The sequence below is a fragment of the Triturus cristatus genome, chromosome 8 (assembly GCF_964204655.1).
Source record: "Triturus cristatus chromosome 8, aTriCri1.1, whole genome shotgun sequence".
In the NCBI taxonomy this organism is placed as follows: Eukaryota; Metazoa; Chordata; class Amphibia; order Caudata; family Salamandridae; genus Triturus; species Triturus cristatus.
Window position 1 is genome coordinate 616,483,923 of NC_140591.1, and position 15,435 is coordinate 616,499,357.

Here is a 15,435-nt window from a genome sequence, read left to right on the forward strand (position 1 = left end):
AGAGGAAGATTCAGGCCGTGAGTTCTCTCTCCACATGGAGTCATCGGATGATGAAGATACTCTCAGTGCGTATGAAGTGCCTGTTTTAGAGGAGGACACTGCTGTGCCGATGGTGCAAGAGGCATCTGGATTGCAGCCTGAGGCTGCTAGGCTTCCTATTGGAATTGCTGGACTCTGGGTTGATCCAAACATGGTGCAGCCGGTGCTGCCTGCCTGTAGTGGTGATGCAGGGTGTAGAGTGGATTGTGACATTGTTTTGCCTATACAGTTTTTTCAGTTGTTCATGGATGATGTATTTTTGGGTGAGATTGTTGAGCAGACCAATTTGTATGCTGAACAGTTTTTGAGGGACAACAGTGCCAGACTTAAGCCCCGCTCTAGAGCTACCCGGTGGACTCCCACAAATCTGGATGAGATGAGTAAGTTTTTTGGTTTGACTTCTTTGATGGGCTTGATAAGGAAGCCGTTCCTAGCTTCATATTGGTCTACCAGTCCCTTGATGGCAACAGCCATATTTCCTGCAATTATGAATCGCGATCGGTATTTGCTTTTGCTTCGGGTGCTGCATTTTGTTGATAATTCTTTGGCGTTGCCACGAGATCACCCTGACTGTGACCGTCTTTTTAAGATTCGGCCTGTTCTTGATCACTTTGTAGATCGATTTTCTGATATCTATACTCCAGGCAAAGAAATATCTGTTGATGAGTCTTTGGTCCTGTTCAAGGGCAGTTTGGTTTTTAGGCAGTACATTCCTAGCAAGAGGGCACGTTATGGAATTAAGCTGTATATGTTGTCTGAGAGTAGGACAGGATATGTCTTTAATTTCCGGGTGTACACTGGTAGAGATTCCACTATTGACCCCCCTGGTTGTCTGTCCACTTTTGGAGTTTCAGAGAAAATTGTGTGGAATCTTGCTAGAGGACTGTTTAACAGAGGCCACCATTTGTACCTTGATAACTTCTACACCGCTGCGCAATTGTTTAAGGAATTGTTCAAAGTGGACACTTTTGCTTGTGGCACAATCCGCTCTAACAGTAAAGGTTACCCAAAAGAGCTTGTTTGCAAAAAGCTTCAGAGGGGACAGTGCAGTGCCTTGCGCAGTGAGGAACTGCTAGCTGTGAAATTTGTGGACAGGAGGGATGTGTACATGCTGACTAACATTCATGAGGAGAGTACTTCCCCTGTGACTGTCTGGGGTCAGGTTGCTGAAGTGCGCAAACCTGTATGCATTGTAGACTACAATAAGCACATGAGTGGCGTCAATAGAGTAGATCAGAGGTTGGAACCTTACACTGCTATTCGTAAGGCTTACATTTGGTATAAGAAGTTGGCCATCCATCTCTTCAATTTAGCAACTTTCAATGCTTTTGTTGTGTACAAGGAGTGTTCTCTTGCATCAAAGATGACTTTTGTTCAGTTTCAGGAGTCTGTGATAGGCAGCCTTGTTGTTGTGCAACAGGCAAGTGTGCCTAGAGTAGTGGAGGATGTGGCTAAGATCGCCACTTTCCTGATCTAATTCCTCCCACGCCCAAAAAAAACAATCCCTTTAAGAGATGTAGAGTCTGCTTGCAAAGAGGTGTGCGGAAGGAGAGTCGTATGCACAGTGCCAATTGTCCTTCTAATCATGGGCTGCGTGTGCCCACATGTTTCAGACTGTATCACACTCAAGAGATTTTGGGAGCAGCCATGAGTCTAATAGTGTACTGCCTGGGCTGTATGGTTTTATATAGTTGTTCAGTTTAACGTTTGGCAATAGAATGAGGTCTTTAGTTACTGCTGTTGTTTTTGTAGTTCTAGTTTTGTATTTAGTTGCAATGAATGTGTTTTCTTTCTTGTTTAAAAAAAAAATGTATGACGGTGTGCGTGGACTGGCGCTTGGCTGGCGGTGTGTGTGGATTGGCGATTGGCTGGCGGTGTGCGTGGATTGGCGATTGACTGGTGGTGTGCGTGACTGGTGTTGGGCTAGCGGTGTGCGTGGACAGGCGCTCGGGCTGGTGGTGTGTGAGTAGTGACTTGCTGCTGGTCACTACACACACTGCTAGCTGAGTGCCACTCCACGCAATCCATCAGCTTGTGTAGTTGCTGTGTCAGGAATGTGGGCATGTGAAAGTGATGGGCCCTTGAATGGCGCTGTCTGCTGGTGTGAGTGTTGTATTGTGATGGGTCCGCGGCTGGCGGAGTAAATGGTTTTGTATGTGTCACACGTATGAAAGGTGTATGAATGGCCTGTAAAGAGGTTGGTGCCTTGTCGTGGCTTTACATCTCACGAGCTGTGAGTCAATGGTTCAGTTTCTCACCCTTTCAATTATTAACAGTGCATTTCGTTTTTGTGATATCACTTGCTTATACAATTGTATATACTGAACCATCACTCACCCTCGTGCCAAATCCAACCAGTATGTGTGTGCACTTGAGGATTAGATGGCTGTACAGTAATATTTGTCTTTCTGAATCAGGGTGTACCTTGTCCCTTTTTGTGAATGTTGTAATGTGTTGTTTTTGTGCCTGGTGGTGTGAATGGTCTTGTGTGTATCACGTATGAAAGGTGTGTGAATGGCCTGTAAAGCGGTTGGTGCCTTGCCGTGGCTTTACAGCTCATGAGTTGCGAGTCATTGGTTCAGTTTTTTGTCCATTTAATTATTGACAGTGCATTTCATTTTTGTGAAATCTCTTGTTAATAAAATCTAATATACTGAACCATCACTCGCCCTCGTGACAAATCCAACCAGTATGTGTGTGTGTTTGAGGAATAGATGGCTGTGCAGGAATCTTTGTCTTTTTAGTTTCTCTGCCAAGGTGTACGTTGCATGTAAGAATAACCCACCAACTGTAGATATTGTCATAAACCCATGGGAGTTCATGGTGATGTCTCTCTTGTGAATTCCAAAAAGTTATTTTATCCACAATGTCCTGCAAACCTCAAAATGTCGGTCACATTTTCCTTGCAATATTGTTGCGAAATGCTCACGCTGTAGAAACAAACAACTAATTATGTCAAAACAATCTGGTTTTGCAAGGGGGTCAACTGTGTTTTTGGCCCTGTGCTCGGCGGCCATCTAGGGAAACCTACTATACCCACACATTTTTGAAAAGTAGACACCGGGGGCTTCCAGGGAGGTAAGGTTTGCGTGGATCCCCCAACGTTTCCGTACCCAGAATCTCCTGCAAACCTCAATTTTAGCTGAAAAAAATCACTTTTTTCACACATTTTTGTGTAGGAAAGTTGTGGCATCACCGGCCTCACTCAAATTTCCCACCACCCAGCGTTCGCCCGGGTCTCCAGGTAAAAATGGTGCCTCACTTGTGTGGGAGGCCCAAGTACCCGCGACAGGCAAGGGCCCAAAACGTAGTGAGGCGACATCAAAAAATGTTTTGGGCCCTTGTCTCCATGATGTTGCAAGAAAAGGACACAAATTTGGTGTGGATACCTTGTGGTCAAAAAGTTACAGGGGCCCAAGCGCGCACTACCCCAAATAGCCCATAAAAGGCTTAGCAGGGGGGGGGGGGGGGAGGGGGGGGGGCATAGCTGTGAAGGATTTAAAACCAGAATGTCCTGCAGGACCGAACGGGCAAAGTGCCCATCCCGACAAACCTGACTGTCAAGGCAGCAGTGTTAGGTGAATGTGTGCAGCGAGGCCCACGCTGACGCCTCATAGAATTCCAGGACCAGAACTCAGAGTTCTGATGCAGTGGTCACAGCCTTTGCTCTGATAGAATGAGCACCCAAACACTCTGGGGGTTGCTTCTTGGCCAATGTGTAGCAGATTTAAATGCAGGGCCCGATCATTCCTGATCTTCTTGAGAACTCTGGGCAGGAGTGGTATTGGCAAAAAGGCATACAAGGAGGTAGGAGGTCAGAGCTCCACTCGAGACCAAAAGCATCTCAGAGAGAAAGCCGCCTTGGAAAGTCCAGCACACAGCAGTGCCGACAATGCACCTTCTCAGTGGTGGCGAACAGATCTGACCACCGATCTCCCCAGTGCTGAAAGAGACCTTGTAAAACCTCCAGCTGGAGATGCCATTCATAACCTGCTAGCCATTTTCGGCTGAGTTTGTCCACCCTGGCGTTCAGAGAGCCCACCAGGAGTTAAACCACCAGGGAAATGCCTTGATCTTCCAGCCATGTCCAGAGTCATGGCCTCTTGATAAAGAGTCCACAACCCCGCCCCCTCTGTTTAATGCAGTACCACATGGCGGTAGTGTTGTCCATGAACACATCCACTAGCCTTCCCTTGATGGAGGGTAGAAAGGCTTTCAATGGCAGTCGGATAAGTGGAAACTCCAACAGGTTGGTGTGGAGTCCGTACTCCGCTGGAGACTAAAGGCCTCTAATCTTCACCTCTACAAAATGGCCACCTGAGCCCAGGAGTGGCACATCTGTCACTACTGTCAGATCTGGTTGGTGAAGGGAGAGGGGTCTGCTGCTGACCCAATCACAGTTCGTTAGTGCCCTTCAAGATATGGACTATGTCGAAGACATTTCCCTGATGCTGCGCCCACTGGAACTTTAAGTCACACTGCCGGCACTTGCATATGCCAGCATATGTGTCACAAGCAAGATGTAGGAGGTCATGAGGCCTAGCAGCCACAGACTCACTGATACCCAGGATAGAGGCAGAAACTTCTGTATCATAGCCTGAATATCCTGGATTCGCCCTTCGGGAGGATAAGCCAGAAACTGCACTGTGTCCAGAGCAGATGTGATGAAAGGAGGCATCTGAGAAGGGATCAGGCGTGACTTCGGCATGTTGTCCCATAAACTCCAGAGGCCCGTCGTAGTCTGGAGGTGGGAGGCAGCTGCCTGGGACAACCAGCCTTCAACAGTCAGTTGGCAAGAGGAAGACTGGCATCCCTGAACTCAACAGATGAGCTGCAACTACCATTACCTTGTTGAACACCAAAGGGTCATTGGTAAGGCCAAAGGGGAGCACAGTGAACTGAAAGTGCTTGTGACCTACCATGAACCACAGGTAACGTCTGTGGGTAGGAAGGACGGAGATGTGGAAGTATGCATTCTGCAAGTCCAATGCTATCACCCAGTCTTCGGGGTCCAGGGCAGACAGGACTTCTGCAAGCATGAGCATCTTGAATTTCTCCTTTTTAGGTCTCGCCTAGCTATTGCGTTAACGCAATCGCTATGCGAGACTCTAGTAAAGGGGCATTTCAAAGTGCTCCCAAAAGTAGATTGCATGGCGAACACGCGCAAAATCACGTGCATCGTGCCGCCATGCAATCCGTTTGGGGAAGCGCTTCAGCCCACTGGCGCCCTCGGCAACATACTTCAAAGGGTCCGCTCCCCCGCCAAGCGCGCGGTTTAACAGCGCCGTGCACACAAACAAACGCTCCACTGAACCCGTGGTTGCGCGTTTATATACACATACACGCTTTGAAATGGTTTTCCCTTTAATTTCATTTTTGGACACAGCGGTTCTTACCAAAACTACCTCACCGCTTGATACTTTCTTCAAAAGTGCTTCGCTGCAACACAAACTGCCGCTCCCTAAGAGAATCATATGGGGTTTAAAAATGGGACCGTTTAGTCTTTGCTGTTCACCACGGTTTAGTTATCAGGGCTCTGCACTCAAACGCGGCACTAAACCTGTTGTACGTTAATACACACAGACACACTTTATTTTTATCTTTGGTCACTGCGGTTTTCATCTAAACTATATCACCTCTCGATACTTTTTTTTTTTTATCAGCAGTGGTTTTATCTTCCTATTGAGGCAGTTCAATCTCAGAAATATTAAACTTCTCAAAAACAAGCCCCCTCAGATTGTGTCCCCAGGACCTGGAACAGCCCCTCCCCCTCAATAAAAATAGAGCAGCACCAACCCTCCTAAAATTCAGGATGAAACTGAAAGCGACCTCTGATAGGCAGTGTTTGAAATGGAAACATTGATCTGCACCAACCCTGTTCCTGCTTTATTTCTGAGAAGTGCCGGTTCGCTCCAATTAAACGCATCATGTCACTCTTAGGAAGGGCGGTACACTCCCTCTCAAAAATGAACAAGCATTAAAAATGCAATAGGTCTCGCCTTTCATTAAGTTAGCCATTTGCTTTGCGATACAATACCATTAGCAAAGCAAATGGCTTTAACTTAATAAAAGGCGAGACCTATTGCATTTTCAATGCTTGTTCAAGAAGAAATTGAGAGGACGCAGGTCTGGGATAGGATGAAGTCCTCCATCATTCTTGGGCACCAGAAAGTATCAGAAATAGCGACCACGAGCTTCTTCTGATGCAGAAACCCCCTCTATGGCTACTATGGACATACAGTAAATGTGGAACTGGGTTTGAGTCTTGGCAATGACGCTGAACATCCTGTGATTCTGGGCAAATCACTTAATCTCCCTGTGCCTAACAAAAATGAATGTGTCCTCATGTAACGCAACTGGTGCTATGTAAAGCACTCTGATACCAGATTCGGGTCAGGTTTGCGTTATATAAAACTCTGTAAAATAAAATTTAAAAAATTAGGATATGGAAAATCACCTATCTCACCACACACTGCGTTTTTAACATAGGAAACACCCTTACTAATAAAATGCTTGAGCAGGATAACATTCACAAAGTTAGAGCTGATCAAAGTGTACAAACTTCAGATATAGTCCCTCAGCAAAGAAATGGCACTACAGATGCCTGGGTATTTCTCTAAAACTGTAATTGAGCATATGCTCAGGAAAACTATTCTCTATGCTGATATTGGTCACATAGTTTTTAATTGTAGTTGAGGAGATATGAGACAAAGAATAGGTATTTAGTTTTGTGTACTGATAACACAACAAGACTCCTACCCTTCTGGAGGAACACATCAAGCTGATCAATGCACAGGGCCTTCAGTTCTCGCTCGCTCTTATCTTTTTTCACCAGTGCAAGGACATATTTTGCCAGAGCCGAAGGATCTGCATCGCAGCTGAAAAATAAATACAACTCATTCAGCAAGAAAAGAAAACAAACACAAAATTACATGTTATTACGGCAAAATGTGGTTGAAAGACAAAAACTGAATTTATCATGTATCCTCTTGAAAAGACGAACACATGATCCCATAATTTTAGTGTAAGAGGTGCACTTAGACAAAGGTGAACAGGTCTGCTTCCAGGCTTAAATGTAAAATCCTGTAAGAATATTCTACAAAACGTGGACTGCGCTTGCAAGCAAACTGTTCCAGTTGCTGTGAGTGCAGCCATGCAAGACAGATACATGCTGGTGGATCAATCGCTGAGTAGCTGAAGAATTGGTGAGTGTCAGCCATGTACCAATAGGTAAGCAAGAAACTACTGAAATGGGGAAGAGGGGGAGCAAAGCGTAGAGGCCAATGCTGCCATTTTCGACCTAGAGGTTGCACGTGGAGAAGGTGGTGCCAAAGAGGATTTTTCGGAGGCGGTCCAACTTGAAAGGCCTGAATCACCCATTACTAAACTAGAACTGCAGAAGTGAGGGGAATTACAGTTGGGGTACCAAAATGTAGAGGCGCCAGCGAGACGCAGATACGCCACGAGTTCTTGGCATTACAATAAGAGCAGACCCGAAAGGTTCCCTTCCCCTTTAACCACCACTGGCAGGTGGCAACTTATCAACTGTCGCCTCCAAGAGAGCACAACCTCTTCCTAGAGAATCCTACCCTCAATTTCATTCCCTCCTGACGGTCTACTGGGGGAGGACTGGGGTTATATAACACATTTCTCTGATAGTGGTTGGATGCTGCATAAGACCACAAGGGGCGATTTTCTTAAACACTACTGGAGATTTTAAGCACTGTATACATAACTTTACTGCTGTGAGGCACCGCCAGAGTCTAGACTACGTATGAGCAGTGGGAAACGCATGCTTGATTACCTTAGATGAACTTCAGACATTTTGAGACCTCATTTTTATAGGTGCAAAGTTAAAAGGGCTGCTTTGGAGGTGTTTCAGCAGTGGTGTGGAATTTAATAAAATATCTACTTGTCCATGGGGCAGGTTGCTTCATAAATCTACTGTAACCAAATCCACTTGTCCCTTTTGTGCCATGTAATGCGGTGACAAATTATGGCAGCAATCTCATTATATAAGAGCTCCAAAATAGCATCTGTGATTATGCAAGGGATCCTTCCATAGTAGGGATGAATACTAGCAATTCCCTTATGTTGCCACGTTTCCGCAGATCTACATACTGGTGCTGAAGGTAAGCATCAGTTCCAGGGTTGGAATGCCCTTTTGCGTCTGTGCAAACCTACTAACTTGCATGTTTTAAGTGTTTTCACCAACTCTTCTCTAATCTTTTCCCATACTGAGAAAGGTTGGAAATTTGCTCCTGACAGTGGCAGACATAAAACTTCTTCCAGGGTTGGGGGAAAAAGTGGTTGGAGGGTAAGTGAACTTGCGAGCACACAAGATTTTCGCATGAGCAAATCTGCACCTGCATATTTGCTCGTGCTAAAATGCAGTTCACAAATATTTTCTAGGAGTACTATTACTTGGCCCACTTCTGTAAAGTCTTGTGAATTCACAAAAGTTGTAAATCTGCACTTAATGCAAGGACAGGAGTGCACTTTTGAGACTTCATTTAATAATAGAGCCCCTCATAGATCTGGCGTTAACCATGACACTTTGCGTTTATTAAAATTCTGTCTGTCTCTCTTTGGGATGGCTGCGCGGAAACATGTCGTGTTTGGTGTCAAAACACCTTGGAATCATACCCCCAAACCATTAACTGGTGTGGGAGTATGATCCCACCCTTCTAGAGGGAGAGACATGACAGCACCGGTATACCCGGTACCAACTTAAAAGAGCCCTGGCATCACAAAATGGTTGCTGAGAGCCACAGACACGAGTCTGCCCTCCTGCTGCTGGACGAAACTCCAGCAGGGGAGGTGTGGACAATAGGGTTCCTGTCACAGAGAGGTGTCACCACCTCCCAGACAGGCTTTAGTGTATTGGGGCTGGGTGGGTGCACTCCAAGAATGCTTTGAAGTTCAGCACTGGGGGCACATTTGGTGTCCCTGTGCATAGTCCAGCTCAAACCGGTTGCAGGGGCTTCCAGCCCCTGCTCTGGCGCGAAACTGGACAAAGGAAATAGGTGTAGCCACCCCCCTTCCTGACCCTCCCATAGGTGGGTACCTAGAGTTTGTCCAACCTCTTCATTGGGTATTAGAAAGGAATCCCTGGCTGCAGGACTTTAGATTACACCTGGACGAAACTCTGTAGCTGAATCCTGGAACTTCGATGATCTACACTGAACTAGATGACTGAAGAATCTCCCTTGGAGTAAATGAGTTACTGCTTGGTAGGTACCAAAGATGCATCTGTCCGGTTTGCATCTCCGAAGCTCCCGCCGGACTCCGAAGAATTTTGCAACACAGAAGGTGGGTTTCCGTGGTCACTGAGGTCGATCTGCATTGTGCTTGCCTTATCCCAAACCACATGTTTTTGAATTCTACCATTTTTCAAACGACCTTCTTTGGATTGGCTACTTCAGAAAAAAATTGAATTCCCCTACTTCTCCTGATCTGGGCGCTTATCCAAGATGGGATAATCACACAGATCTGTCCCTTGATGCATTGCAGTCATTTATTACTAATACATCCTTCAACATTTCCAACCTAGACCCTGAAGGGTGGTTAATATGGCAGAAAAACTCAGATTCCTGTCAACATCGTTTTCTGGGTCTAGATCAGCAATTCGGATCCCTAGTGGAAGACTGCGGAACCTGAACCCCTGGATAGCTTGACCATTTGCAGAAGCATCAGCTTTCCAACGACTCCTACAGCTGAGCTTTGGGTTACTTGTAGCCCTGACACCAAGCAGCATTTGAACCGAAGATTGCCCGCCTACACTCCACGAGTGTTCCGTGAGCTGGCCCTTTGTGTTTTCTCTCGAGGTCCCTTTGCGATCCCTAGTCCGTCGACTAGTGGTTCCCTGTGAAGGCAACTTTACTGCTAATTGGGCTTACCTGGTTGCTCCAGATGTGCCCTGACTCTCCATCGCTTGGGGAGTCCACAGGACCTTGTTGGTTGGCACCGAAGCATCTTTTCTCTTCCTGCGTGGGTTGCTGTTGCCAAGGCTAGTTGGGTCCATTCCGGGCACCGACACCGCAGCACTCGACATCCTTCGTGGGACAGATCGAATCCAGCTCCTGGTCGTCGGCGACGCCTCCTGGCTGCAGAGTCAAGCTTCACCTCTTCGCACCTGAAACACCAGACATCGGTGGGCATTCGTCTATCATGTCCCTGGTCAATGGCAAGTGACCCAGACTCTGTCCCCTCTGCTTTCAGGTTCTTCTGATCTTCGATCCAGGCTCAGATCACACCGGACACTTCTCTCCTTCCCGGCAGCACCACTTTGCAGCAGATCACCATTGATATCAACGACGATTCCGGACGCCATTTGACACCTATGCATCCGGCTTCACTTGGTGAGGTAAATCTAGTACTACGGTGCTCCCGTGGGTGCTGGCCCTAGAAACCCCCAAGTCTAAAGGGGTTTGCTCAAAGTCTTCTCCTAAGTGTCCTTAACTTCTAAAATTCCAACCGCAACTTCCCCATTGAATAGTACGTGGCTCGCGGCTGTGTTCTCCCACTGCACACGTCCCCCCGTGGGTCTCCTGTGTCACTACCTTGGGGTGGGGATAGATAGATATATATATATAAATATATATACACACACATATATATATATATATATACACACACATTCACTTAAAAAACCATAGGTTTCACACATGTTATAGTTAGGTGGATATTTCGCTCGAAAAAAACCCAATGAAATTCCCCTGTTATAGTTAGTTCAGATAACTATAACTCGCGCGCCCGCAATCCACTGCTCATGACGTCACATATTACATCACTCATGACATGGTCAGTGGCATCACTCATGACATCACTGAGGACATCATCCTTGTGATAGAGTGGCGGTCACGCGAGTTATAGTTATCTGAACTAACTATAACGGGGGAATTTCATTGGTTTTTTACGAGTGAAATATCCACCTAACTTTGACATGGGTGAAACCTATGGTTTTTAAGTGAATTTGCAAGATTTTTTAAATGCTAATTCCTAACTATAACGTGTGTGAAACCTATGGTTTCTTCAGTGAATTTGTACGGTTTTTTAAATGCTAATTTATTTACGTATTATTATTTTTTTTTTTATATATTTATTTTACAATAAACTACGTATTAAAATTATTTATTTTTTTTGGCACCCCGCGATTTGAAAACAAAAAAAGAATAATAATAATTCTGCCTTCGGGGTCCTTCAGGGACCCCCTGACAAAGGCTAGGGGGTCAGGAACTCTCTACCCTGCCCCCTTTTCACGTTCGCCACCTTCCTTTTTCACTCTCGCACTGAAAACAAACAAAATGGCGGCCGACACTTCCTGATTTCGACCGATTCGAACGTTGACTAACATGTAACCACCAATCATAATTACGCTCGCGCACGTTAGGGTGCTCGCACCCTGCGCGCGTATAGATATTGATATGCTTTTAAATGCTATTTTCTCAGGAAATACTGAACAGATTTACACCACTTCCTTGACCTTATGGCTACCTCTCTGCCAAATTTCAAGTAATTCTGTTCAGCCGTTCGGGCTGTAGCTGTGTCTAAAGGTCCTATGGAAAAATGCATGGGGAAAACGCGTTTTGGGACCCCCCTTTCTCGGCCCCGCTTGACGAATCACCCCGAGACTTTCAGGGTAGGAGCTGAACGGAGCGCCCCATTAGTTTTGAAATTTCGCGAGGATTCGTCAACCGGCGCCAAAGTTAGTCAAAATAGAATTTTGAGATTTCCTATGGAAACACGGTCCTAACTATAACTATCTACTGGCGACCGCCAGTAGATAATATATATATATATATATATATATATATATATATATATATATATATATATATATATATATATACACACACACACACACACACACACACACATATACACACATATATACACCTTGTGTGGTTCTCCTTTCATTTAGTAATTCAAGAGGTTATAATCTGGTAAATCAAGCTGCTATACACTCCTTCAAGACTTAGTCTGAAGGCTGCTCTCCATAGCTACCACTAGGATAGCTTTCAATAAAGGTTGTCTTTAAACCTATCATCAATAAGGGTTGTTTGGACTGGTGCAAGGTTCCCACAATAACTAGTGGACAGCATATGCCAGGCCAATTTCTCATAATGAGGGCCCGGCAGCTCCCACACCAATAAGGTTTTACAAAACACATGCCAACACAAGTCACGCACAGACAAAACAAAAAGGCTGAACAACAATTTCAGGCCTATTGGCTTTATCAGTGCTTGTTTATTTTTATGAATTTTTTTTCAATAAAAACTGGTTACACCGATTTTCCATTATGAATATTTTTGGGAAATACTAGCATACAGGAACACATTTTACTAAATGATGCTGCTGGAAAACGGTACCTAAAATGTTACAGTTGTTTAGCAAAATATGATTGCATTTTTTTGTGAACATTTTATTTTGAAAGCAAAGAAAAATCAATCTTGCTTTCAAGCTTCTGCATACATTTGCATCTAATCAGAGAGCATTCTGGGAGCAGTACGCATAGCCTCATATTGCTAAACATTGAAAACGTGTGTACACATTGTTATACCGGAACTACTGTCAGTAGTACAGTCTGAGCTTTCAACATGTACTTAGATCGCTTGCCCCAACAATAAAGGTTTTGCGTTAATGTGTTAATGAACCACCATAAATACAAGTTTGAACAGCGTTAACACATGGACACAAATATTACTTTAACTGCAGGCAATGCCTTTTCCTGATCCATAATGTGGTACTGTAAACCACAAGTTACTTACCTTCGGTAAAGATATATCTGTAAGAAACATTAGTTAGTTATAGATTCCTTACTTTAGAATTACCCCCAGGCGTCAGACTGGATCTGGAAAGTTTTTTTAGTCAGTAGTACCTCTGCACGTTGGAAGATGGCGTCGGTCGGCTCCGCGCCCGTCGTCGGCGTCGCCGGGATGACGCCGCGGCAGCTACTTAGACGCCGCGCTAACGTCAGTTCTGTACACGACTTTCCGCACCAGAAATGCAGAGCCATGCAAGACACAAACCATTGGTGCACAAATTTAGGGCCCTGAAAGGATGTCCTTGACCCTAGAAATCAGTTCGCAGAACGTGGAGGTTAGGTGGGGCAGTAAGGAATCCTTAAATAATGTTTCTTACAGATATATCGTTACCGAAGGTAAGTAACTTGTGCATCTGAAAGAAACACTTTAGTTATAGATTCCTTACCTTTGAATAGATACCCCAGCAATACCAACCCCGGTGGTGGGTCTGCGAACCAAGATCATACCAGAAAATGCTGGAGAACAGAACGGCCAAAGAAGCCGTCTCTCCGGACTTGGCTGTCCAGGCAGTAGTGTTTAGTGAACGTGTGCAGCGATGCTCACGTGGCCGCCTGACAGATGTCATTCAGAGGCATTCCTCTTCCCAAGGCAGTAGTGGCAGCCATCGCCCTGGTGGAGTAAGCACGTAGCCCGACTGGAGACTCCTTTTTAGCCAGAGTAACAAGCCTTTATACACAACATGACCCATCGAGAAATAATGCGTTTGTGTTCAGCCCGACCCTTCTTGGCACCCACGTAGCCAACAAAAAGTTGATCATCCACCTGGAACTGTTTCGTGAGATCCAGATAATAGAGCGCACGTTGTGTCCAGACGGTGGACCCTCTCTTCCTCCTTTGAAGGATGGGGAGACGGAAAGAAGGTGGGCAAATTAATGGTCTGCCCGATGTGGAAGGTAGTGACCACCTGAGGAAGAAAGGATGGACGGGTCCTGAGAACCAACGTATCCGGATGAGCAGACAGGAAAGGAGGTTTTGAAGAAAGATCCTGGAGCTCACTCACCCTTCTAGCAGAAGTGATGGCTACCAGGAAAGAAGTCTTAAGAGTCAAGAAACATAAAGGACAGTTATGAAGCGGCTCAATGGGAGCGCACATTAAAAAAGTCAGCACAAGATTCAAGTCCCACTGAGGCATAACGAAAGGGATTGGAGGGAAAAGATGTGTTAAGCCTTTCAAGAAACGGTTAACCACTGGGGACTTGAATTGAGAAGGCTGATCAGGCAGCAGAAGAAAGGCAGAGATGGCTGAAAGGTAGCCCTTGATAGTGCCCAGAGCAGAGCCCTGCTGGCTAAAGAGAGAAGGAACAAAAGTACTTCAGAAAGAGGGGCAGAAAGGGGATCCACAGCCTTTGCTGTGCACCATGCCACAAATTTGTTCCACCGGCAGGCGTATACCATCTTAGTGGAGGGACGCCTGGCTACCAAGATTACGTCACAGACTTCGGGAGGCAGGTCGAAAGACATCAACTGGCGCCGCTCAATCTCCACGCAAGGAGGTGAAGACTGGACAGGTTCGGGTGGAGGACCGTCCCCTGCTGCTGCAACAGTAGATCCTCCCGAAGAGGCAGTCTGATCGGAGGATCGATGGCCATGTTGAGCAGCTCGGGATACCAGACTCTTCGTGCCCAATCCGGAACAACAAGAATGACTTGTGCCCAGTCGCGCCTGATCTTCTTCAGCACTCTGGGCAGAAGTGGTATAGGCGGAAAGGCGTACAACAGACCGCAACTCCACTCGCAACGAAAAGCATCACTGAGCGAGTGCCGCCTTGGAAATTCCAACGCGCAGAACTGCTGACATTGCGCTTTCTCTTCGGTGGCGAATAGATCTAACCAAGGCTCTCCCCCACTGTCGAAAGAGACCTTGCATCACCTCTGAGTGAAGATACCATTTGTGATCAATCATGCACCTGCGGCTGAGTTTGTTCCCCCTGGCGTTCAGGGAACCTGGCAGGTGTTGACCCAGCAGGGATATGTCCTGATGTTCCAGCCATGTCAAGAGGCGGAGGGCCTCCTGACATAGGGTCCACGACCCCACCCCGCCCTGTTTGTTACAGTACCACATGGCGATGGTGTTGTCCGTGAACACCTGCACTACACTTCCCTGGACAGAGGAAAGGAATGCTTTCAGTGCAAGACGAAATCGCCCAGAGCTCCAGAAGGTTGATGTGAAGCCCGGACTCTGCCGGGGACCAGAGGCCTCTGATCTCCGCCTCTCCCATGTGGCTGCCCCATCCCAGAAGGGAGGCATCCGTCACCACAGTGTGGTCTGGTTGAGGAAGAGAGAGGGATCTGCCATTGACCCTTGTTTGTGAGCCACCACTGCAGTTGCTGTGCAGTGCCCTCAGAGATCTGGACGTAATCGGAACCACTCCGGTTGATTACATGTCCCCGTCCGCGCGAAGGTTGGGTAGCTTGCTGTGGCTTGTGGCCCTGGGTGGGACGTAGCGGGGCACTACTTCCGTAGCCAAGGAAGAGGCGAAAAGCAGACTGCGCTGGACGGATGGAAAGGCCCAAGGACTTGGCCGTAGCCCGTGAGTCCTTGAAGCGCTCTAGGGCGTTGTCGGCTTTGT

The 15,435-nt window shown here is 46.4% G+C and overlaps 1 protein-coding gene across 4 annotated transcripts in view; it reads right to left on the bottom strand.

Moving 5' to 3' along the window:
- Positions 1–15,435, bottom strand: part of RBM26 (RNA binding motif protein 26) — a 999,243-nt gene that overhangs the window by 918,463 nt on the left and 65,345 nt on the right. For all 4 annotated transcript variants that reach the window (XM_085622082.1, XM_085622081.1, XM_085622080.1 and 1 more), the window contains exon 2: positions 6,799–6,917. In XM_085622082.1, the coding sequence (XP_085478208.1) occupies positions 6,799–6,917 (119 nt within the window). The remainder of the gene's footprint in view (positions 1–6,798; positions 6,918–15,435) is intronic.